The 26,624-nt window shown below is 44.9% G+C and overlaps 2 protein-coding genes across 2 annotated transcripts; both read right to left on the reverse strand.

The window, feature by feature from the left end:
* Positions 1–2,088: 2,088 nt before the first annotated feature.
* On the reverse strand, positions 2,089–9,343 carry mcm3 (minichromosome maintenance complex component 3). The gene is made up of 17 exons (XM_079180624.1): positions 9,198–9,343; positions 8,786–8,898; positions 8,206–8,414; positions 7,951–8,081; positions 7,599–7,837; positions 7,408–7,516; positions 7,139–7,292; positions 6,811–6,942; positions 6,512–6,720; positions 6,249–6,423; positions 6,033–6,159; positions 5,729–5,879; positions 5,456–5,596; positions 5,267–5,370; positions 5,098–5,171; positions 3,310–3,406; positions 2,089–2,618 (listed from the first exon to the last, which is right to left on the reverse strand). Exons 1-17 carry the CDS (start codon positions 9,270–9,272, stop codon positions 2,420–2,422), a joined length of 2,439 nt encoding a protein of 812 aa, XP_079036750.1. The 5' UTR covers positions 9,273–9,343; the 3' UTR covers positions 2,089–2,419.
* Positions 9,344–11,598: 2,255 nt separating this feature from the next.
* LOC306711214 (uncharacterized protein) lies at positions 11,599–16,425 on the reverse strand. Its single transcript, XM_079180035.1, has 6 exons — positions 16,303–16,425; positions 14,840–15,154; positions 14,470–14,730; positions 14,092–14,382; positions 13,339–13,495; positions 11,599–12,950 (listed from the first exon to the last, which is right to left on the reverse strand). The coding sequence occupies exons 1-6, from the start codon at positions 16,400–16,402 to the stop codon at positions 12,788–12,790; spliced, it is 1,287 nt and encodes a 428-aa protein (XP_079036161.1). The 5' UTR covers positions 16,403–16,425; the 3' UTR covers positions 11,599–12,787.
* Between the last annotated feature and the right edge of the window lie 10,199 nt (positions 16,426–26,624).

Raw genomic sequence — 26,624 nt, forward strand, 5'->3', positions numbered from 1 at the left:
GGCAGTGGACTTTATGTTAACAGACGGGGCGGAGGACACTTTTAATGGGAGTGATAGGGTTTGGGGGACTAAATATTATGATTTCTGATTTTAAGTTATTGAGTTGAACAAAATGCTAACCAGCTTAGCACCTTGCCGTAGCCTTTTATTTACCGTTGAACTTTTACGTTGAACTATTGCTTTCAGACATAAAAACAAAGACTTAAAATGCAAGCCTGTCTTCTCAAAACCACAAGCAATTACTGCTAATCCGCCTGCGGTTTTTCTTTAGGAGGGTCACAGTAACTTTGAATAATTTGTTTATTCTAAGAAGTTTCTATAATCATGTGTAAACCCAGCTTTAAAAGACGAAAGAAAAACTAAACTGGGTGTCACAGCTGAGGTGTAAGACGCGAGGCCGCTGCAGCAGGCTGCATCCTTTGATACCATACGTGATATGAGTCAGCCGTGGGTGTCGAGAGCCCGGGGCCTCTCGTGTCCCGGATGATTGTTGGCCTTATCATCAGACCGATCAGAACCACAGCAGAGTTACATCACAAAGCCCAGAGTCAGCTACCGTACGTCTGTGATGTTGTGGGTGCAGCGACGACGTGAACCCCCCCCCCTCCACCACCACCTGAAACACAAGCCGACTCGCCATGCTGAACTGTGAAGTGAGGTGAAGCAGCGTGTCAGGGAAGGTGGGAGCTGAACACAGGGGAGTGTGAACTTCATGGCACCGGCCTCCCACACGGAGTGGATTCTTGGGGGGGGGGGTTTCAGTTTCAGTGCTTCTTGTAAATACTCTGTAACTGAAGCAGGAAGAGGTTTAATCATTCATGAGCAGCTCTTCTGGGAAATCACAAAGTTCCCCAGCATCTCCGACCATTTTGTAATTTCATTATTTAAGCTTTTCATTGAACAGATGTTCTATGTGCATTAAAGTTAATTTCCACACAATTTTTTGGTACACTGGAATAACTTACTTTATTTTAATCTGGGTGTCGTCTGAGCAAATGTAAAAATTTGAAAGCATTTTTAAAACGTTAGCTTGTCCTTCTCCGGAGTGTCAGAACGAGTCAAATTTTTATAAAATTAGACATCTTGTAAAAAGAAAAAAAGGTTTACAGAAGCCTTAAATAATGAGGTAAAAATGAAACACCAAAGTATAGTTTGTATTTTGTAAGACCTTTTGCAAGTGCATGGGGCATGCAGTGATTTATCAGGATGCAAAGTATGTATGCAGCACAAAAAACAAAAACATCACTTTTGTTTTTGCTTGTTTCACTCAAAAAGATACGCTATTTTCTACACACACAAAAGACTGATTTCTCTCGTTCTGGTCCAAACAAAGTTTGTTTTGTTGCACTTCTCCTTCGTGGCGAATCAAGATGCTGAAGTTACTACCCAGATGTGTCTTGGGCTAGTCACAAAAAAAAACAACGGCCGTTCTGCAATATGGATATATCTCACAACACCACCACAGATGTCTCAGGTGTTGAGGGAGCTTCCCGTTGTCATGCCAACTGCAGGACTGTCCAGCAGAGTCGTCGTATGTGAATCGAACGTTCGTTTCACTGTCGTGAGACGTCTCCAGCTGTCGTTTCTGAGAATTTGGTGCAGCCAACAGTGCTCGACGTCCTCGTACACCAGGGTCTTGACCAGACAGCAATTTGACATCGTAGCCGACTCGAGTAGCAAATAAAAAAAATGCACATCTGTAATCCTAGTCACATGAAAGCCATAGTTCAGAGCGACCAATTAATGTCTTTTTTCACAATAAAACTGCACGTTTTATAGTGGCCTTCTGTTGGGACCAGCCCAAAGCACACCTGTTTAATAAGCTGTGTAATCAGCATCTTGGTGAGTCACACCTGTTTAATAAGCTGTGTAATCAGCATCTTGGTAAGTCACACCTGTTTAATAACGACGCTGTGTAATCAGCATCTTGGTAAGTCACACCTGTTTAATAACGACGCTGTGTAATCAGCATCTTGGTGCATCACACCTGCACATGAGGTAAAAGGTATGACGTAACATGCTGTAACATAGCACATGTCCATTAATTTAAGAACCCAAGTCGTGTCCCATTACATTTATTTTTTAATACACAACTACAGTTACATTTTCAAAACTTCTTTTCAACTATATACAAATCCAGACATCAGAAGTGTTGGTGCACCACTTAATGTCCTTATCCCGCTGTAGCAACAGTGGAACAACCTGCACCACAGTGGATCCAAATCCATCGGGACAATAAACAGTTTGAGATTATCATCGGTGCCTCATGTGAGGAACTCACTAGAGATCAGGGTGTGTTTTGCGTGTGCAACCTAAAGAGATGAAACAGAGGATACATGACGGTACAGAAAAAAATGAATGTGCATTTGAATACAAAGTCCCGGTTTCTTTCAAAGTCCATGCAATCAACATCAGCCCCTCAGATGAGGAAGATGATGTCGTCGGCCACCATGACCTGGTTGTCGTCCTGCATGCGAGCCAGGGCGCTGCGAACCTCTGGCTCCGTGAAGCGGCTCTCCCGCCCTTTGTTGATGTCCTCCGTCAAGTTCGTCATCTTCACCGACTGAGCGTGAGCGGACTGGAACACGGCGAACAGGGAGGACTTGAACTCCTTCAGCCTGGTGAAGGAAGCGCATGGATTTGATTACGTTTCACAGAAAACTGCTGTCAGGGAGCTACTCACGTCTGACATATGCCACATCGTTGTTGTTTCTTCAAGTATTAAGTCTCCTATTGCGGCTAAGAATAATCCTCACATCCAGCCAACTCAGAACATTTAAAAAAATGACGGTCTCCGACTGGAGTTCCTACTTGTGAACTCGGGGCAAATCCTTCCACCCTGACTTCATAAAGAAGCAGCTGTGTAAAGTCACAACAATGGAAGTGCACATTGAAAGGTAAAGGTCATTTGCATCTATATGATTAAAATAGTGCTTACTGTCATAAAGTAAAACCTGTTCTGCATGTAAATTTACGTTAAAATGTGTCACAATGTTATTAGGTAGCCGGTTACGGCAAACAGCCTGAAAGTTATCTTCTATCAACAAAAGGTATTCACAAAAACATAAATAATTGCCCTACTGAGAGTTCAAATGTGTGTACATCAGTTTGATGATGATCACTGTTAGCCGTGGTTTTTGTTCACGTTTTGCACGCCTGCTGGTCGGAAGTTTGAAATTCCACCTGGGAAAATTCCGACCTATGAGTTGTCTGCAACGCAGCGTTATTTATAGCAAGTAGTAGCTGTTCGTGAGGAACATCATCTGGAATATATTGGTACACTTTTGTTTGTTCGAATGTGTCGCCCACCTCTCTGCGGAGAGCTCCGAGTCTTCAGCCTGTGGCGCGGCGTCCATGGGCTCCTCCTCCCGCTGGACCTTGGCTGGTTTCGGGGTGCCGGCCTGAACTAGAGAGCAGAACGACCAACGTGAGACCAGTCGGAAACATGCATGCTTAAAGTAAGGGTTCAAGCCTTTGAACCCGAGGCTGCTTTGCTTGAAACTACACTTTATACAGGCATGCCATTCATTGTTATTTTCAGCCTTGGTGGAAGAGGTACTCCAAAAAAATGGTACTTTAAGAACTATCATAACTGATGTGTAAACACGTGAGAAGCAATGTTATCTATGAGGTTGAGATCATTTTAACAACTTAATATACTGTTACTGGCAGGTTCATAGAACCGGAGTAGAACGGACATGTAACTGTTCTCAGAGGTTGCCAGGAAGATGAGTGGCCAAAGCGCTGGCTAGCTGGTTAGCTAGGTATAGTTAGCTTGTCCTTCTCCAGAGCAACGGAGCGAGCCAGAGGGACAATTAGACCCAGCGCTGTCGTTAGCCACCAGCCGGAAAGCTAGCTGGCTCACTAGCATACAGCTGGCTAGTTAGCGAGGTAACGTTAGCTTGTCCTTCTCCGGAAGAAGAGAGACCATTAGACCCAGCGTTGCTGTAGGCCACCAGCTCGCTGTGCGGCTCATTTTCTGTAACCTGTGTAGCATGGCTCAGATAGCAAGCTAGCTGACTAGCCATATGTCCACTAATCGGCTAGCTAGCATGCTAATTCAACAATACTTAAATGCTACACATGGTTACAGAAACTAAGCTGAACAACGTTTTGCTTTCCTACGCTGTGACACGTGGGTGGATGAAGAATTAAGTTGTTAAAATGTACACACACACACACACACACACACACACACACACACACACACACACACACACACACACACACACACACACACACACACACACACACACACACACACACACACACACACACAGCTTTTTAAATTGACCACACTGTTTTAGTTGTTACTGCAAAACCACTCAGTGAGTCCACGAGCTTATTTGGAAGTTATCGTTGCTATAGCAACGATACACTGGAAATGGCCGCTGCTCTGACAATCCTGCAACGTTGATTTGATTTGAAGGGAAATGTCCTTTCTACTCCTATTCTAGTTCCATGGGCAGGTTTATCTGTCGCAATGCATTATATTTCACAAGTTGTTTAAAAGTTTTGTATGCAAAACCTTGATCTGCAAAAGTTAATAATGTATTTGCAATGCAAAATGTAGTTGAGTAGAGGAATAAAGTAACTAAGAAAATAGAAATACTCAAGTGTAAGCATGTCAAATATAAATCTCCGTAGTTACTTTCCACCACTGACTATCAGAATAAGTTGGGTGATACACCAAGCAGGTTGCAATTAACACGTTTCTATGAGTTTATTTGTATGCATATCCATATATGCGTGTCCTGTGACTGGATGGAGAAGAGTGGCAGTGCTCCAGGCTTATAAGAATCATGTTGATTGGATATTCAGCGATTACATTTCTTTTTTTAAATGTAGTGAACACATCAGCCTCAATAGTTTTCATGCTACAAAGTTCATACGCAAAAATAAATCTTGCAGTTCATCCTTCATCCGTCTCTTAAAAATATAATTTAAAAATGATTTAAAAAGAGAGAGAACACAGTCAAACAGGAGAAGGTAGATGTGCTAAAGTGAGAATGAATGTTCAGTTGTGTGTGGAACGAGTCACAGAGAATGTGAAAGCAGACTACAGCGGTGTGGGGAGGAAATAAAAGTGATGCTTACTCTCAGGAACCTCCTGCTCCTCGCTGAAGTCATACGGGCTGTAGGCCTCGCTGCCCTGAGAACCAACTCGCCCCCTGCAGGACGCACAGGATAGTGTTATCAATGATGGCTGTGAGAGCTTTTCTTTTTTTATAATTTTCTTTTTCAAAAGTGTGCATCTGTGCGTCACCTCTTTTTGGCGGTTTTCTGTGAACTTTGAGTGGAGGACTCTTCTTCCTCCTCTGAACCAGAGTCGCGCTCCTGTCTCGAGCGTTTCTTCTCTTTTTCCAGGACCTGCGGAGGAAACCAGACAATATGAGCTTCATTCGCATGTTAAAAACACATTATTCCATCCTTGAGCAGACACAGCGGGACAGACCTTTTTAAAGTAGGCGAACTGGACGAGCTCCACGGCCACCTCCGAGTCCTCCAGCTCCACGGCTTTGCTCATGCGGGCCTTGGCGTGTGCCGTGGACAGACGGATCAGCGTCTCCAGCGTACGGGCCGTCACTGGAGAGGTCTGAGGAAGAGGAGGAGGGCGACATGGTCAGAGCAAAATCTAAATGCCTGCTGTGATTAGACCTCTGCTCAGACCTTCTGTATGCGCCCAATCGAACCCTTTATAAAAAGGCGTGTGCGTGCTGCTGCTCACCCTGGCCATGTCGGCACCCATCTGCTCCTGGCTCCTCAGCCTTGTGTACTCCTCTGCGATGTGATTGGCTGCCTCCTCTGTCAGCACAGGTGTCACCGCCTTGGCGATGTGGATGTACTTCCTCATGAACTCCTTGCTCACAATCTTATCCCTGAGACAAAGGACACAGTACTTCTCTCTTTAGTTAATCTCTTAAAACCAGAAACAGATGTTTATAGTTATTCTATTAAACCAGATATTTTTTGTACATGAGGATAAAAATGTCTTTTTTTTAGTCCCTGCTAAGGTTGATGTGTGTGCGTACCTCTTCCTCTTGCTTCCATGCAGCAGGTTGTTGTGTTTCTCGTAGATCTGCAGCTCCTCGTGTTCCTCCACTATAACGTCTGGGTCTTCAGTAGCCAGGACGTCTACTGTCCCGCCAAAAGCCATGGCTAAAAACAAACAGACACCAAGGACATTTTTAAACAAACAGCAACTTAATACACAGATTGCAGTTTTAAGAAGTCCTCGTGCACAGCACCTGCTCCCTCCTGCTCGCGGGGGTCGCGGTAGCGGTGCATCCTCAGCACGTGGTCGGAGATCTCGCGGTCCTGCTCGGCATCCATCTGATCCAGCACGATGAACAGGAGGTCAAAACGTGACAGCAGGGAGTCCTGGAGGCCGATGTTCTCCATGGGGGTTTTGTACTGGTCGTACTGCACAAGACAAGAGCGGGGTAAACAGAGAAAAAATAAAAAGAGAAGAGTAAATCAAAACAGAGTTCTTGTTAGATCGGCTGCTCACCCTGCCGTAGACGGGGTTGGCGGCCGCCAGCACGGAGCAGCGGGCGTTGAGGCGGGCGTGGATGCCGGCCTTTGCGATGGTGACGCGGCCCTGCTCCATCACCTCGTGGATGGCCGTGCGGTCCATGTCGGACATTTTGTCGAACTCGTCGATGCACACCACGCCGCGGTCAGCCAGCACCATGGCGCCCGCCTCCAGACGGCGCTCGCCTTGGGGAGGGACAGACGCAGAGAGTTAGCGCGTAGGCTAAAGGGGGCGCTAATAACGTTTGCGCGCCAGCGTGGACGCGTGTGTCATACCGGTCTCCTGGTCGGTGGTGACGGCGGCGGTCAGACCCACTCCAGTGGAGCCCCGCCCGGTGGTGGGGATGGCCCTGGGTGCTGTGTGAAGCACGTAACGCAGCAGCTGGGACTTCGCTACCGATGGATCGCCTGGTGAAGAAGAAGAACGCATGAGATTAACCAGTCTCCCCAACAAAGTGCAGCAAAACAGCTCATTAGTATTGGGAAAAGATCAATGTATATATGTGTGTGTGTGTGTATATATATATATATATATATATATATTATTATTTATTTTTTTTTCTTTAATTGAAGTGTCATTAGCACGAATAATAAATGGCAGTACCGATGAGCAGGATGTTGATGTCTCCTCTGATGCGCGACCCGTTCTCCAGCACCTTCTCCACGCCGCCCAGCAACATGCAGAGGATGGCCTTCTTTATGTACTCGTGGCCATGGATACTGGGAGCCAGGGAGCGAGCCAGCTGATCAAACACATCCTGAGCAAAACATAAGACCAGAAAGGGGAGAATTCATCATTAAATTAAAAAGGGGAGCTCATTCTCACAATGAGCCGGTGCGAGCTACGAGTAGTTAGAAGGATCCAAGTCCTACCAAGGAGCGGTTCCGGCAGAAGTTCCTGATCTTGGCCACGTCGTCCGCTGAGAAGTTGGGGGACACTTCCTTGCTCATGGGTTTGATGTGGCAGGCTATCATGATGGTCCTGAGCAAGAAAAACAGTTAATTAATAACAAAGAACTCAGGGAAAACTCAGCAGCTACGGCGCACGCTCGATCCCGTCTCACCTGAACGTCCCGGAGGTGAACCCCCCCTTCTTTCCGGGCAGGCAGCGGTACGTCCCGATGGCTTGCACTCTGTCTCCCGGCTTCACTACGTCCACCAGGTCGTTGTCCAGGATGATGTCCACGGAGCGGGGCAGCTGGCCGGCCGGGGCCTTCTCCGGCATCTCCTGCACCGTGATGGTCTGGTGGTCCTTGTAGACGGAGAGACCAAACTCCGTCTCCAGGGGGTTGTTCTCCTCATCCTTGTCGAGAGAGGGACAGAAACACAGGAGGTGATGTGTGTGGAGGGGAAAGGCATGGAGCCAAAAACTGCTCCAGTCAGAGGAGTACGCAGATCAAGTTATAGTGTAGTTACCTTGGTGGGGTAGATGGCACTGGACGGGAAGGCATCCAGCGAGGTCATGTCGGTGTACTTCCTCTCCATTGTCTTCTTAGTGGTTGGGCAGTAGTGGACGCTGCGCACTACTTTAGGACGCACCAAGGAACCTAAAGAAGAAGGCAACGATATACGCGTTCTAGACATCAGCTTGAGCATTGTGAAACGACGACTACATGGTGGCAAGAGACAAAGCAGTAGAGCCCAAAATTGGGGGGGGGACCACACACTCACACTTGGTGATGATGCCCTCCACGCACACCATGCTGCCCAGCAGGCGGGCGGTCAGGGTCCGGGGGGTGACGTGCTTGGTGCCGAAGCTGCCCTCCAGGGCGACGAAGAACTCCTCGTACTGCTTGGCGTAGGTGGCATCCACGGAAGCCACGAGGTCCTTCAGGGCCCGCTGGAAGGCCAGCAGCTCCTCGAAGGCATTGCTCATCAGTCTGGAGGAGACGACAAAACACGCGAGTCGAGGAGGAATTAATATACTCTCACTCTGGGAATCAAGATGTGTATTCAGTGATACAGCAGCTACAGAAATGTTCGTGTGAGGGATCAAAACTCAGCTCACTAGAAAAACAGATTACTGGTTAGTCTATGTAATGAATCATAATGAGTGAGAATTAAGGGAATCAAAACCGTGGCTACATATCTTAAGTAGACTGTGAGCCATGGTCATAACAAACATATCAGTGCACACACCCCCCCCCCCCCCCCACACACACACACACACACACACACACACACACACACACACACACACACACACACACACACACACACACACACACACACACACACACACACTCCTTACTTTGCAGCCCGGGCCTCGTTGCGTCTCCTCAGGTCGTTGATGTTGACGACGAGTCGAGCTTTATTCTCACTGATCATGTCCCGGACCTTGCTTTGGTAAACCCCCTGGTCTTGCTGCAGGAAACGGACATAAAAGGTTGAGTTTTTCCCCCCATTGTTAACCCATAATAATTCGATAACGATGTCACTGGGTTTAAGGGAACACATGCATCAGATTACGGAGAACTAAACTCAACTGTCGCACCAAGCGTCGTAGTAGTAAGTAGCGTTTTGCAAACCGATGTAAATTACCCGTCAACAGTGACATTAGTGATCAAACCGGTCCAATGGAAGGCGGTTCTTTTGTTATGGCCGCATGGTTTCTCATATATTTGCCACAACAAAGAGTTTAACCGGATAATAATCGGACTTACGGTGTCGTCCAGAAAGTCCAGGTAATCCCTCTGAGCCTCTCTCATCTCCCGCTCATCTACGACGTCGGTTGCCATGGTGGGATGTTATTTCTTGCGCTTTAAAGATCTTAAAATGTTTTTACAGAGTTTGGTACGGTGAGCGCCTCGCTGCCGTCGGACTACACACTGAGGAGATTTTCGCGCCACTGCGTGCCGTGTACAAGTAGAGCGTAAGAAGCGATTGGTGAACCCTGCACGCGCGTTTTGCATAGTTGGCGGGTAAGCGTACAGCTGTCCAATAGAATGCACCGTGACAGCACATGAGCCCGCCCCTTCAAGAACTCGCGCGAAAGTGGAGCCGGAAAGGGTCGTGACTTGGCTGTGGCTTGTGTCGGAGAGAACCAACACTGCGGCCTTATCATCGCCAAAACAGTGCCTGAAATCGGCAGCGTGGAAGCATTTTGTAAATCGAAAATGACCCGGAAGTCACGAGGAACTAGTTTACGGAGGTTCCATTTAGTCGCATTTCTTTGTATTCTTCTTTTGTCTTACGCAGCCAGCAAATGCGTCCTCATACGTTTATTATAGTAGGCCTATCGTACAATTGCTAAAAACCGTATATAGTGACGTCACTCTACTTAAAACCCACAAAGTCATGCTGTAGCTTGTTATTGATGATGATCAGAGATTATTCCAATTTCAGTAACATATCATTTATAATCTGTTATGATACATTAGAGAAGTTCTGTGCATAAAGCTATGGTATGTTAATGTACTGTGTAACCCAGGACTCACGTTCTTCTTTCAGACACTGTTGGCAGGTATAAAGCATTGTAAATATTGAAAACATAATATATAATCTCTACCACATCCAATACTATGTCATTATATAAATATAATGATGGTATAATACATTTTTAGTTTTATAAACCTTTACAAAAACACAAAAATGTCTTGTGAATTTGTTCATAATCCAACATAGGCATAAAAGTGTTATCATATTGATTTGAGGGCAAACTTGCATTCATCACTTGCCAATATTACACGTACTTTCACAACATTTTGTTCATATCAAAACAACTAAATGTGTCTGCAGATGCAAAATTGAACAACCTTTTGAAGTATTTAGTATTTTAATGATATTGTGTGTGTTTTTAATGACACATAAGTGTCCATGGGGCAGACGGTCTCTGTAGGGTGTTGGGTGGGTGACTGCACTAGTGAAGCGCAGAGACGTGTGTAAGACTCCAACTCTGCTTCCTGGTCTGAACTCTGGGTTGTCATGGATCAGGTCCACTAATGGCCTGGGTCTGATTTGTAGAAATGAGATCCGCTCCATCCAAAGTCAGATGAATGTGTTGAGCTTCATGTAACATTTTATTTCATTTGTCAAATTTTGCAGTGTTATGTGAATATGCGGCTTTTACACGAAACAAATAATAACCCGTAGCTGAAACGTCATAATGAAGTTATTAGAAGTGTAGAACAGCACTGAAGGCCCAGGTATAAAATCCACAGCCCGCCACTGGAGACGTATTACCTGAAAACGTATGAGCGGCAGTAAAACTTAATTTCACTGTGATGATTTAACTGTAAAAAAACAATCCGAACCAGAGAGTGTTGATGCTGCTGGTGCTGAAAGATATGAGGGGTTGATGTTGTTGTTCATCTTCTTCTTATTATTATTTCTTCTCCTCATAATAAGGGTCAGTAACAGAGCTGTAAAGATGCAGAGGAGGTTTATTTATCACCAGAACAACAGCTTCTAAAGGAACAACAATAAAGTAGTTACCAAGAGAAAGAAATGCTTTTATTTCTTCATCCTGTAACGTTGATGAAGAGTTTAACTGAGGAGACAGAGAGGAGTTCTCCTCTGACTCCATCTGCTGTCCAGTCCTGGTCATCTTTACCTAAATGCTCCTCTGTCCCCTCCTCAGGATGCTTCATAACACTCACACACACACAGTTTAATCAGTCGAGAGAAGATAATTCACTCTGTTTCAGTAAAACATTGAACACCAAAGCAGAAACTGAGGCGTGTTAGTGGACATGAGTAACCATGAAGTGGTGTTCATTCATTTACTCACATTTAAAATGTATAATTCTTCATATTTTCAATGTGGCATGAATTATAAACCATGTTTTTTAGGAGAAGATGTTCAGATGATTAATCTGAGCAGAGACCGACATCGTTCACACATTCAGTGTGAGAGAGTTCAGTTACTAATCTGACCAGAACACTTCCTGTATGTGTCCATGTCTCATTCTTATTCATTAGTTCAAATGTTTAATCATTCACCTCTTAAATATACCGTCATGATAGTTTTATGTTCATCTTGAGTCATTTGTTCAGAGAAACAGAATGAGAAAGAGAAAACACACCTTTTAGCTGCAGAAGTATTCAAACGTATTTTGCCTTTATTTCTGTTTCTTAGCACCAAATGTAACCACTTGGTCTTTAACTCATAAGAACCCAAACACATGTTCGTTAAAGGAAAGTTAAAGGAGATATAAACAGACTAAATAGACCAGACAAAGACAAATATGAAAAACAAGAACAAAAGAGTAGAACAGATCCAAGTGTATAAATGTAATGACTATGTACATATATACATATCTATATAAGGTAATAGTGCAGAATGTCTGATTCATTGTTCATCAGAGTGACAGCAGGGAGAAGCTGTTCCTGTGTCTGGTGGTTCTGGCGTACAGAGCTCTGTAGCTCTCTCCAGAGGGGAGGAGATGAACAGCTGGTGTTTAGGGTGTGATGGTCTGCAGGGACCTTCAGACCGCTTCCTGAGTCTGGAGGTGAACAAGTCCAGGATGGAGGGCAGGCTTTCTGTCAATATGTTCTAAATACCCCTAGAGCCAAAGATCTGAAACCTTACATGTGTGTCACAATGTTTACTGATGTGAACATGTTTCTTTCATAATTCATTTAACTAATCATTTTACAAATTTGACATTTTTTCTGTTTGAATGTATTTTGAATTCAACAAAAGAAGATATTTTAATTAAAAATAGTTGAATCAGCTAAATCTATTGAGCAGCTCATCACTATTTTCCTTATTGTGACAAATATGACACTTTGTTTTTTCTGAGACAATTATAAGTTTAAAAGCCTGATGTGACAGAACTTTTTAGACATAAATTAGTTTGATGAACATGTTTAGAAGAGTTTAGATGTAACGTAGGACTTGTCATCAAAGCGTTGAAATGAGCTAGTTCTGCTAAATGACCAGCAGGCAGCCATTTTGGAAGTGATGTCATTGGTGCACAAATGAGCTCCCTGTCACATGACCTCACCAGGATGTTCAGTATGTGTCACTATCGCGACTTCAAGAGTTAACATCAAGGGTTGAGCTGTAGGAGGAACTCTGCAGGAGGTTCAGTGTCTGTGTCACCGTGGCTCCTCGTGGGATGACCTCCAGCTGGAAGCAAAGCTGCACAGTGTAGAGCTCAGTCCTGGTCCAGAGCGTTCTTCATTCACTTTGGGTGATCAGGATGTTTGCAGAGCACAGACAGAAGGCCTTGTTGTTGTATTATTAATGCTGCCTTCAAGTTCATGCTCTCAGTGCATGAAATAAGTGCATCAAGTATAAATTCATGCTTCAATCCTCAGTGGAGATGTTTGTGTCTTTAATTGGCTCCAGATCTATTTGTTCTTCTTCAAGGAGCAGATCAGCGTTACGGCTCTGTGGACGTCCATCTTCTCCATCTTTTCCTTCAGCTGAACCTTCTTCTGTCCTTTCTGTCGGTGGAGTCAACAGTTCTCTGCAGATAAAATGAAATGAAATTCAGTGATGAAACTCCAAATAATCTCTCACATCATCATCTCAGCTGTGTCAACTTGTTTACGTCATCTTTGTAACAAAGAATGTAAAAGTAGATTTTAACTGCTTCATTTGATAATTAAACTTTTATTGTTACATTGAGTTAATTTGTCTTTGTCTCAACAATTCAACACATTTTAATACCAATAAACATATAAACTCCTGTCACAATACATCATTAATACATTGATTAAATAAATGAATCAAAGCATGTCATTACCTACAAAATGATTTGGGGAAATGAAACTAGAGGTATTAATTAACAGAAAGTCATAACTCATGTTCACCAGAGAGCTGCTGCTGTTGTATTCAACACAGAAGACACTTACTGAGAGGATTTAGTGTTGGAACCTTTCCCGGCTCGTGGGTTCTTCCTTTTTGTCTCCATTCTGATTATATATATAAAGAATGCTGCTGCGATTGAAACCAAAATTAAATTGGCTCCAAACACCCAGCCTGCAATTGCTTCATCATTATTGGGACTGTCTGAAAGAGAAACAGTTTAATTAATTAATTAAACTTTCTTCAAACCAAATGTACACAAGTGCAATGACATCTGAGCATCAAAATGTTTGGTGACTTTTTACAATATGTTTATCTGTTTATTAAAAAATAGTATTTTTTTACTCCATAAAATCCTCTCACAGAAGAATCTGCCATAAACATGTTTGCTTGATAAATGATTGATGAACAGATTACCGGAGGTTCTCTGGGGGTCTGACTGACACCTCAGACAGTAGAAAGCTACATTTTTTGTCACCGCTTAGGGACAGTCTTGCAAACACCGTCATACTTTAGCAACCACCTATCAATACTAGAACAATCACCTTTCAGTGCCTAAACAATAACTGGTGAGTCTGTGGCAAACCCTCGTTGTTCTACATTGTAAAGGTTGCAGAGTCCACAAAAGTATCTCTGCAGCTGGAACTGAGTGAACCCAGGAAGTCTGTTTATTACAGAAAGGGTCCAAACGTACGGAATATGGATCCTGTCTTCTATAAGCTTTTTACTTTGGCGTGTCATAGACCAGATATCACAGATGATAACCGTGATGGTGAAAGTTCCACCTCGTGGCTTCTTACCTGGACTGTTCTCTATCCTCAGAAAGGTGTTGGTTACGTATGTCTCCTCAGCGTCACTGAGCTCACAGGTGTAAACCCCCTCTTGATCTGAAGATAAGTCCTTTAGCGTGAGGCTGCCTGACTCAGACACACTCTTCACCTGCTGCCTCCACTCCTCTGAGACTGTGGAGTCGGTCCCGGTCTGGTTCAGGATGATGTGACTGTGGTTGAACCTCCAGATGAGGCCTGTTAGAGGAGTGTTTGAGGACGTGCAGGGGATTGTTGTTTTAGTGTCTGAGCCATTGATGGAAGCTAAAAAGATACAACACACAGATGAAGAGAGGTGATCAAAGATCTGATGTTTCTCATCAGAATCTACTTCTTCTGAGAAACACTTACTGGGTTGGAACCACGTGGCTCTCCTCTTGTTTGTTGGAGTGCTGACGGTGCAGCTGTAGTCCAGATCAGTAAGTGAGACCATCAGAGAACTACTGATGCTGTAGAGCTGCTGTTCAGTCTGCTGGACTGTGGTTTTGTTCTGGAGGGTCACGTTGTACTGAGAGCTGGTGGACCAGGTGAGCTCAGGTTTAGGGAAGATCCCCTCTGAGCTGCAGGTGATCCTGTTTTCTACCTGCTGAATGTGGACTTTATGGACCGCAGCTGTGAAGACGAGAGAGAAAAGACTTCAAATAGCTTTTAAAGTGGAAATGTGGGAAATAACAGCAAATTGTGGTGAAATAATAATTTGCTGAGTGTCTCATTCTCATACCGTCCACTTTTAGGTGGATGAACGACTTCTCGATGCCAGTATCGGTGCGGGTGTAGCACATGTATCTGCCCTCGTCCTGAACCTTTACCACCGTCAGCTGGAGTGAGGCGTTTCCTCTGGAGATCTGGTCCTTGAACAGAGACGTCCTGTTTCTGAAGCGCTCGCTCTGGTGGGTGAACTGGTCTTTTTCTTTGTAGTAGGAGTGAACAGGATTTATTCCTGGAACCGGATTCCAGTGGAGGACTAAATCTCCGCCAGCCTTGAAGCTGCACGGTAAAATGCAGCTCTCCATGAAAACACAGGACACCTCAGTATCTGTAACACATCAGGTAAAGAGACATCCATCAACGGTCAGTTCAGGGAGAATAGCAGCCGAATCCAAGTGAGCTCTTTAAAGACCTGATTATTTATATTTATATTCACTGACAACTAAACGTTGAGATGAACCTTAACCCAGTGTTAACACTATAATAACAATATGTGTTATTTGAGCACCTTTCTGAACTCTGTAATTTGTGCTCTGCAATAAATGAAAACAAAGACAAAGTAACACAACCAAGAATCCTCAGTTAATCTATAAAGATGTGTTTGTTAGCAAAGACCCTTTTTGATCTGTGGTCCTCTACAGCCAAGCAGTGGTTGATCGTAATTTTATAGAAATCACAATATGGCCTACTGTAATTTTAAAATCACAATATTTATATTAAATATAATCCAAAAATATGTTCTTCAGTGAAAATGAGAATAATTAATTAAATTATCATTCCCTCAAATCACATCTCAATATCAGTCAAAATAATCACAATTTAATATATTAAATATATAGTATTTCACAAGAGAAAAGGGTCCAGTTGAAGTCTAGACTTCTTTTAACACCACTGAGGTAGAACCAGATGCAGATCTAACTTCTCTTTCTGTCAGCAGCGTTTCTCAGGAACCAGGAAATGATGTCATCAGGAAATTAAAAACCCGACAGCTTTGATTAACACTGGTGGACAACCATCAGTGTCTTATGCTCACCTCAATCCTGGGTAGGAATGTGTGTATGTGTTTGAATTTGTCCAGACTGGTTCTGCAGGATCCCAGTTAAAGCCGACACTCATTTCTTATTTACAGCACATTTATTTTACTATCGGCATCTTGTTATGACAATCAGTTCTTATAAGTTTCTTACCTCACCTCCTGTCCGGTGTCTCTAAGCACCACAATCAAAACTCACTTCATGTCTTATTATTTCACAGGATAATATTTTCAAACGTTGGCAAATAACACCAAAACTATCTGAATGACATTTAAAGTTGAACTATCTATCTTTTATTCAAGCTTTTAGCTGTGTTTTTGTTTTAAGATGTTTTCATGCCTCCTTTCTCTGGTGAAAGTTACCACGACAGCACAATGTACCAAGATGAAACATCTGATCTTATTCCAGTCTGAACAGAACTGACAGTGAACGCCTCACTCACCTCCTCTTGTCCGACTCTGCAGAAAGGTCAGGACCACCACGAACACGACACACTTGGTCCCGAACATCCTCGTGTTACATTTACTCCTTTTGTTCCGCATATGAGTTCACAGTTGATATAACGACAAACACCCGACTGGTCTGACGAGTTCTCTCGTTGTAGCTTAAGGGTGATTCCTCAGTAGAGATCATTGACCTGGTAAACACTTGAAGGTGTGACAACATTTAATTCAACAATCTTTTACATTCCTTTATATCCATTTAATTACGATAACCTTTAATTAAAACATGTATCTCACCTCTCAAAAACAAAGCTACACGTACATAAAACACCAGGCAGTATAAGGGCAGAGCAACGATCAGATAACAGGTAATCGATCAGAAAACTCAGGTGAACAGCAGTGATGACAGGTGAGAGGACCCTCCCCCTCCCACCCAGCAGGTGTCGCTGTTGCTGTGCATGTGTTTATCTGTTGCAGGTGATGAATGGAGGCTCGTCTGTATGAGACACACCTGAGCCGCTGTTTCTGCTTAAATACTCCTCCATTCAGCTGCTCTCTCTGGGGGAGGAGTTCCTTTCTGCCTCCAGCATGATGCTGGTCTGTTGGTTTGTATTCTGTTTATTGCTACACACACACACACACACTTCACTACTGATAACGATGTAAACATGTTAGTTGTTTTATGTTTGTTAAAAATCAATTGCTTCTTCTTAGCGGCTCGTTTGTCTCCTTGTTCTGTTGCTGTCTGTGAGCCGGGCTGTGGTGATGAGATCAGCTGGTGACACAGTTAAAGTGTGTTGTAGTGGAGTCAGCAGGTGATGACAAGCTTATAGATCTGAAAATGAAAGCAATGTTTCTGCTGAACCACTTTATTCACCTGAGAATCAGAACAGCTCTGATTCAAACAGACACATTACAGACCCTAAAAACTAAATGCTCTCAGAACTAGGGGGGCAGCGGATCACAAACCTCCAGGTTCCTCGCAGTCCAAGTTGGCGTCACCATGGTATCGTCAATAGTGATGGACAGGTCTTGGTGCGGGCAACCCTTCCTCGGGAGGAACAGTAGCTCGGTTTTGTCCAAGTTGAGCTTGAGGTGGTGTGTCGTCATTCACTTCGAGATGTCAGCCAAGCATGCAGCGATGCGTGCCTCCACTTGAGTGTCACCGGGGGGAAATGACAAGACCAGCTGGGTTTCATCAGCATAACAATGGTAGGAGAAGTCATGCGAGAATAACAGAACCTAGAGATGTTGTGTAGAGCGAGAAGAGAAGGAACCAGGACTGAACCTTGTGGAACCCCGGTAGTCAGCAAGCGTGGTTCCGCAACGACCCCCCTCCATTTCACCTGGTAGGATTGACCTGTCAGGTAGGATGCAAACAGGGAGAGTGCAGAGCCTGAGACGCCCATCCCCTCGAGAGTGGTGAGGAGGATCTGGTGGTTCACAGTGTCAAACGCTGCTGACAGGTCCAGGAGAATCAGGACAGAGGAGAGAGAGTTAGCTCTCGTGGCGTGAAGAGACTCTGTCACCGCAAGGAGGGCTGTCTCAATCGAGTGACCCACTTTGAACCCGGACTGGTGGGGGTCTGTAAACATGCCCGAGCGGCCATGGAGGCAAATGAACAGATCAGGAGTCCAGAGAGGTTTCAGAAGACGCTTACTTTATTTTACAAGTCGACCATTGCACCAACGTTCCCACCAGTGTCTAGTGGCCTCCACTAATCTCCCGCACAAACAAAATGAGGGCCCTTTTGTACACCTGGTCCATCTAATTGGACCAGCCATACCACCTACAGGTAAGTCTATTGCTAGCTATCTATGTATAATACATATTTACCTAATTTTACCCACACCAACCATACAAATATTAATTAACAACTATATATATATAATAAACTTGTATTGTCCTTGACTCCTTCCTCACACACTATCCGTGGTCTAAGTAACGGCGGCGCGTCGTTACATTTCTTTCCCCCTCTCCCGAGAGTACAGTACCTCAGTCTTCATGTACTCTGGAGAGACAATCTGCCACAAGGTTGGCTTTCCCTGGACGATACATGACTATAAAGTCATAGGGTTGTAGTGACAGGTACCACGGCGTGAGACGCGTGTTGGAGTCTCTCATCCGATTTAGCCATTGCAGAGCACGATGATCCATCTCAAGGATGAAGTGACGTCCCAGCAAGTAGTACCTCAACGACTCAATGGCCCACTTCATGGTCAAACACTCCTTCTCCACAGTAGAGTTTCTTGTCTCTCGGTCCAGGAGCTTACGACTCAGGAACAACAGTGAACGTCTCTCTCCATTCGTCTCCTGAAGGAGCACTGCTCCAAGACCAACCCCTGAGGCATCTGTCTGCAGAATGAATGGTTGAGAAAAGTCAGGACTGTAGAGAACAGATTCACTTGTAATAGCCCCCTTGAGGTCTTTGAAGGCCTGGTCACATCCTTCATTCCATCTGACTTTGTTTGGGGCTGATGCCTTGGTGAGGTCGGTCAATATGGCTCCTTTCTCTGCAAAGTGGGGGATGAATTTTCTGTACCATCCCACAAGCCCCATAAAGGCACGAACCGTCTTCTTGGTGGTGGGCACAGGATATGAATGAATGGCATCCACTTTTCCCACTCGAGGCTTGACCACGCTTTGTCCAATCACGTGGCCCAAGTACTCTACTTGCTTCTGGGCAAAGGCACACTTGAGTGGGTTGATGGTTAGCCCAGCAGTCTTGATCAAGTGGAGGATCTGTCGCACGTGAGAAACATGTTCCTCCCATGTCTGGCTGAAGATGACGACATCATCCAAGTAGGCAGCCGCAAACTGTGGAACATCCCTCAACAACCGGTCCATGAGCCGTTGAAATGTAGCCGGTGCCCCCTGGAGACCGAATGGCATCACCTTGAATTGAAACATCCCATAGGGTGTCTTGAAGGCTGTCAGCTCCTTGGTCTCCCGAGCCAGGGCAAGCTGCGAATACCCCTTGCTCAGGTCCAGCGTGGTGATGACCTTGGAGCTCCCAACTCTCTCAAGCAACTCATCGATCCGGGGCATTGGGTAGGATTCAAACTTTGAAACGGCATTGAGGTACCTGAAATTAATACAGAACCTCAGCGAACCATCCTTTTTGGGGACCAACACCACCGGACTGCACCACTCACTGGTCGACGTTTCAATTATCCCCAGCTGTAGCATCAGCTCAATTTCCTCCTTGAGCTTTGGCACCAGCCGTTCAGGAATCCTATACCACTTTCGATGAGGAACGGCACTTTCCTTCAGGTGGACCTTATGCCGGACCAGAGTTGTGAAGCCAGGCTTTAGTTGGAAAAGCTCTGGGTCGATTAATGCCTTGATCTCCACCTGCCGTCCCGGATGGAGGTGGGACAGCTCAAATGAACTGACTTCCAAGATGTCGCTGGGAAACGACTGCTCTCTCTCTTCCTCCACATCCAGGGCACAGATCAGGAGCTGTTGATGGACCGGCTGCCGGTTTGGTGGTGCAGGCTCTTGAAACTCCTTCAGCAGGTTAACATGAAAACACTGATGCTTTTTCACTCTGTCAGGCATGTAAAGTTCATATGTGACCTTACCCTGGCGCTTGGTGATTTCATAAGGCCCCTGCCATTTGGCCAACAGCTTACAGTCACTGGAGGGCAGTAGAAGCAAGACCTGCTGTCCTGGAAGAAACGTCCTTTCCCTGGCCTTCTTGTCGTACCAGGTCTTCTGGTTAGCCTGTGCAGTTCTCATGTGTTCCTGTGCAAGAACTGTCATTTTTTCCAATCTTTCTCGCATCTTAACCACATAGGAAACCACATCCTCCTGGTCTCCAGTTGGATTCTCCCAGTGTTCTCTCAGGAGGTCCAATGGCCCCCTCACCTGGTGTCCGTAAAGAAGCTCGAACGGTGAGAATCCTGTTGAGGCCTGCGGCACCTCCCGGTATGCAAACAGCAAGTACGGCAACCATTGATCCCAATCTGAGCCTGTTTGGGAAACAAACTTCTGCAGCATACTTTTAAGTGTTTGATTAAACCTTTCCACCAGCCCGTATGTCTGGGGATGATATGGGGTGGTCTTAATGCCTTTTACTCCTAAGAGCTGATACACTTGTTGCAGCAGTTTGGACATAAAGTTGGTGCCACAGTCTGTAAGGACTTCTTTCGGTATGCCTACTCTTGCAAACAGTTGTAACAGACAATTGGCAACTTGTCTGGCCTTAACAGATCTGAGGGGAAAGGCTTCTGGATAGCGGGTGGCATAATCACAAATGACCAAGATGTACCTATAGCCTGATGAACTTTTCTCAAGGGGCCCCACTACATCCATGCCTATTCTATCAAATGGGGTAGCAATGATAGGCAACGGCTGAAGCTGAGCTTGGGCTACTCCCCTTTGTGATGTTAATTGACATTCACAACATGACGCACAAAAATTCTTAATCTGGACATACATGCCTGGCCAAACAAATCTCCTGGCAATCCTGTTGAGGGACTTTTGAAATCCTAGGTGGCCGGCCCAGGGGATAGAATGACCCAGCTCCATGACTTTCGGACTAAGACTCTGTGGCAAAACTAATGCTTCATCCTTCCCCTGCCGCTGATAAAGGATGCCATTCTTAACCACATAGGTAGCTTCTGCTAAACAGTCTATCCTGCCCCGTCTCTCACCCTCAACCTCTGTGACCTTATCACACCAGGATTTCAGTGCTGGATCCGCTAGCTGCAATGCTGCTATGTCAGAAGGGATGTGAAAATCTAAAGGCTGGCTGGGCTTTGCCACCCCTTCACACTGCTTCTTGGCCGTAGCCAAAACCTAATCTCGCCTTCTCTGGGCTCTGGACTTGGGCTGCTTAATAGTCTCTGCTTCCAACTCAGCATTGTAAAAAGATAACTCCTCAAGATTATTCCTGCCTCTCTGTGCCCTAGTTGTGACCATGTTGCGTGCTGTCACTTTAGGTGGGGGGTCCAGCTGCTGCTCAACCTTCTGGACTGGTGCCTCTACAGTGCCCTCTACCCGTCCCTCAGCGGTAGCCTGGCCCTCCCACTTAGCGTGCTGTATCAAATCTAACAGTGTGGGGACATCATGGCCCAGAATAAAAGCGTAGGGTAGTTTGGGTGCTAATGCTACTGACAAGAGGTAAGTCTACCCACCTACAGTAAGATAAACCTCAGCTGTGGGGTACCTTTTTTCATCACCGTGGACACAACTAATGTTGGAAGTGGTCTCACTCCACAGTTCTCTGGGTACTATACTAGACAGAACTAGAGACTGAAAGCTGCCCGATTCCAAGAGTGCCTCCTCACGCTGACCATTCACTAACACTGGGGCAATGAGCGCTCCTTTTTGAACAGGAAATGAGTGAGTGGGTCTGGGGACTGAACACAAAAGAGAAGGCTTACTTTGTCTGGTTGCAGGGCATGTGTACTGAGTGTGACCTAGGGCATTACACTGATAGCACCATATATCTGGCCTAGAACTGGAGAAAGGCTTTCTACTGGCATTGGATTTACTGGGAGAGAACTGCCGGCTACTGTATGGAGGCCTGACCTGAGCATGACCACCCCTTTCACCCCCATTAGACTTGCTGCGTCCAGTGAAGTGGCTGTCACGGCCAAAGGTGGTTCTTCTGTTCCCGGCTCTGGCTGACAGGAAAACCTCTGCAAGGCGGGAAGCCTCTTTTGCCATCCCGGGGTCACGTTCACGGATCCAAACCTCCAGCTCTGGCTCAACCATCCTCAAAAATTGCTCTAGAATCAAAACCTCAGAAATATCTCGTACAGTGGAGCTCTCTGGTTTTACCCATTTAGTAAACATGTCCTTCAACCGCACGTACAGTTCACGTGGTGTTCCACCCTGATTAATGTCCAGTGAACGGAACTGTCGTCTGTATGTGTCCGCTGTGATCTCTAGCGATATCTGTGATATTTAGCTAAAATAGCTTCTTTGACCTTTTCATACACTTCAGACTCTGATACTTCCATAAGCACATATGCACTGCGTGCTTTACCCGTGAGTAAAGGAACTAGATGAATAGCCCACTCTTCTTTTGGCCAATGGCAGACAGTAGCCATTCTTTCAAACATTGTGAGGTAATGTTCAATGTCATCATCTGCAGAGAGAGGTATAAACTTTAGGTCTCTGTGGATGTGTGGGCCCTGCTGTGGTGGTTGTAGTGGCTCATTCTGCCAGCTGTCCATCATCCTCATACCTCCCACCTCTACGTCATCATCAATGCTTGGATTATCCACTCTGCTGTCATATTCACCTCTCATTTCAGTCACCTGCGCCTGAATCCGATGAACGTCGTGCTCCATACTTCTCCATCTCTGGTCTTGGCGTGTGGTCTCTCTTTCAATCTGCTCCTCTCTTGCTGCTTGGGAGCGAACCAGCGACTGTACCATGTTTGTCAACTCCTCCATGTTATCAGGCGTCCTGGCTGCTGCAGTCGCTTCCTGAACCGTTGAAATCTCTGGTCCCCCCTTCTCTGGGCTCTCCTGCTGCTCGCTCTGCTTCTTCCTTCTTGTCATTGGTCCCATCCATATATCGACAGGGCTTTACCACTGCCACCACTTGTAAACAGGCCAGAGCACCCATTTATAGTTCCGGGAAATACCAACTACAGGAAGCAGGTAGGGGGAAGTGAACATATGTGTTGCTGTATTTATTTAGATAAGTTATGGGTTGATCATTTACGTTAGGTATAGGACTTATATATATATAGTTGTTAATTAATATTTGTATGGTTGGTGTGGGTAAAATGAGGTAAATATTTATTATACATAGATAGCTAGCAATAGACTTACCTGTAGGTGGTATGGCTGGTCCAATTAGATGGACCAGGTGTACAAAAGGGCCCTCATTTTGTTTGTGCGGGAGATTAGTGGAGGCCACTAGACACTGGTGGGAACGTTGGTGCAATGGTCGACTTGAAAAATAAAGTAAGCGTCTTCTGAAACCTTTCTGGACTCCTGATGTGTTCATTTGCCTCCATGGCCGCTCGGGCATGCTTACAGGGTCCAAGAGGCTGTTCTGATGGAGATAGGAAGACAGTTGGTTAAAGACAGCACGTTCAAGTGTTTTGGATAAAAAGGGTAGACTCTAGCAGTCTTGAAAGCCGTGGGAAAGCATCCTGAAACAAGAGACGTGTTGATGAGGTGGGTGGGGAAAGGAAGGAGTTCAGTCGCAATAGACTGAAGAAGAAGGGAGGGGATCGGATCAAGAGCACGTGGTGGGGCGGTTAGATGTAACAAGGTTAAGGACCTCGTTAGGGGAGAGGGGAGCAAGATAGGGTAAGATGGGGTATGGGGGAAGGGCTGGACAGGGTAGAGAGGGAGAGGGTGGACAAGGACAGGGAGGCTGAGAGAAGGAGGATCTGATATCGTTTACCTTCTTGTCAAAGAAGTTGGTGAAATCATCAGGGAGAAGGGAGGAAGGAGGAGGGGGGGGTGGTGGTTGGAGGAGTGAAGAGAAAGTTTTGAAGAGTTTCTTTAGGATTGGAAGCAGAGGTTAGGATTTTAGAGCAGAAGAAAGCAGCTTTAGCAGTAGATAGAGAGGAGGAGAAAGTGGAAAGTAGAGCTTGGAAGTTAAGAAGGTCCTCCGGGAGTTTGCCTTTTCTCCATTTACGCTCAGCCTCTCTTAGGCTCCGTCTATCAGTACGCACTGAGTCCGACAGCCATGGGGCAGGTGGGGTTGGCTGCGCAGGCCTGGAGGTGAAAGGACAGAGGTCGTCTAACGAGGAGAAAAGGGTGCTGAGGAGAAGATCAGTGGCAGTATCAGGGGTTAGGAGAGAGAAGGATTCAGGGTCAGGGAGAGCAGAGGTAACAGAAGAGGAAAGATCAGCCGGGGAGAGGGAGCGAAGATGACTACGGGTAGAAACCATGTGGATGGGTGGCGGACGTAAGGGGGGAGAGGAGAGGAGAGGGAGAGGGAGAGGGAGTAGGCCATGAAGTAGTGGTCAGAGAGCTGGAGGGGAGTGACAGAGATGTGGGGAGTGACGGACAGGTTGGCAGTAGAACAGTGTCTAGTGAAGATAAGATCCAGCTGGTTGCCGGCCTTGTGGGTAGGAGGAGAAGAGGAGTGGTAAAGGTTAAATGACCTCGGCTTTTCTTTTAAAAACAGCAACATTGTGTTCTTGCCTCCTTGCAAGCGAATTGAAGTGTGTGGAATGGCCAAGAGCTAGAGATGAGTTTTATAGTTTCAGGGAAAGATCTGAAAATGAAAGTAATGTTTCTGCTGAACCACTTTATTCACCTGAGAATCAGAACAGCTCTGATTCAAACAGACACATTACAGACCCTAAAAACTAAATGCTCTCAGAACTAGGGGGGCAGCGGATCACAAACCTCACGGTTCGGATCGTTCCGCGTTTTTTGAGTCACGGATCGGATCATTTTTCGGATCAGCAAAGAAAAGGGGGGGGGGGGGGTGGACAATTACAACTTTGCTTTCCATTTATTAATTAAAGAACTTCAAGAACTCTTAAAGCAAAGAACAGTATAATATAGTTTTACATGAAAACCACAATATTTAAGATATTTATTTAAAAAAAGATAAGAATATCTACATTGTGTGGGGAAAGGGTAGCGTGTGACTGTCACAGAGGGGGCGTGTCTACAGCATCGGACTTTAAATATCCACTCTGCCGTGTGTGTGTGTGTGTGTGTGTGTGTGTGTGTGTGTGTGTGTGTGTGTGTGTGTGTGTGTGTGTGTGTGTGTGTGTGTGTGTGTGTGTGTGTGTGTGTGTGAGAGTAACACTTACAGGTAGATTATCTGCTATGCGATAGCCAGCAAACAAGCAGACCCTGCTTTTTATATTTGGCCCTAAATTTAGCTGAACAGAACAACACATATTATGTCTTAATACAGTTGTAACACCAAATATATGCTACCTAAGCTCTAATATGAAACCTTCCTGTATTATACTTAATATAGATCCTAATTTTACACTAAGATGAGGTCAAACCTTACATTTACTACTACTAATAATAATAATAATAGCGTTGTTTATATAGGACCTTTAAAAAAAGAGTTTACAAAGTGCTTTGACAGACAAAGCAGCAAAAGCAAGGCAATAGTAACAACACTATACTGACCTTTTATGGCATCTATACAACGTTTGGTCTTCAGTTTTCTCCTCCTCTTCCTTTTGGTCTTCTTTGGTTCTTCCTCATCGGCGACGGCCTTCCTCATATCGACTCCCACATCCTCCACAGATGTAGTGCAGCTTCCTACAGAGGATAAAAACAGCCAGAGGATCATCAACTGTATGGTATTGTTGTGTTAGCTTTTTGTAAAGACTTACACTGATATGTTAACACATGTGAGGCACATGCAAACCCACAGTTACACACCCAAATATTCTTTTAAGTGTGTTTATCCTGGATGTCATAGAGCTTTCCAGAACATTGTGTTTCTAAAGTTTTTATTTTGTTTGTTTTACAGTCACTCGTCATCAGAGATTGAGGATACCAGCCAGACTCTGCAGTCAAGTCCTCTTTCAAGGTGTTCTCTCTCTTTATAGTTTTCATTCATGTGTGAGTTCATGCAGTTCAAATTAACTATAAATGTGTATACGACTTGTTATCAAGCTAGACTGTGAAGCAGTTCAATTACACTGTTCTTGATACTACTTTAATTCAATGTTACACTGTTGATGCTAATGAGTTCAGTTTGTGCTTTGACAGACCAAGCAGCAAAAGCAAGGCAATAGTAACACTATACTGACCTCTTAAGGCATCTACAGACTGTCTGGTCTTCTTCAGTTCTGTCCTCTTCTTTTTTGTCTTTGGCCCTTCCTCATCATCATCATCGGCGGCGGCCTTCCTCTTACCGACTCTCACATCCTCCACAGATGTACTGCAGCTTTCTACAAAGGAGAAAAACACCCAGAGGAACATCAACTGTATGGTAATGTTGTGTTAGCTTTTTGTAAAGAAATATCATTTCTGTTGATGCTAATGAGTTCAGTTAAGCTGGTCATTAACGATTTTATTGGTTTATTAGTTTTCTTCTAAACATGCAGTACATTGTGAGTTTTGTGATGTAATACAAATGTCCCTTTATTATTTGAGAACAAGTAATGAACTGCAACATTTGTGTATTGAATGTCTATTGTGATTATTTTATTTGTTGGGAATTAAATGCTAAAGTAGCGCGTTGTATTACCCTTTATAAATAAACGGTAACATTCTGGCACCGTAATATCACGGTAAAACCTAGTTATCCTTCTATCACCTACAGTAATCCAGTAAATTACCGTTAATTTACTAAGATGAGTTCAACCTTACATTTAATAATAATAATAATGTTATTTATACAGCACCTTTCATAA

Source organism: Pholis gunnellus (genome assembly GCF_910591455.1).
Source record: "Pholis gunnellus genome assembly, chromosome: 19".
In the NCBI taxonomy this organism is placed as follows: Eukaryota; Metazoa; Chordata; class Actinopteri; order Perciformes; family Pholidae; genus Pholis; species Pholis gunnellus.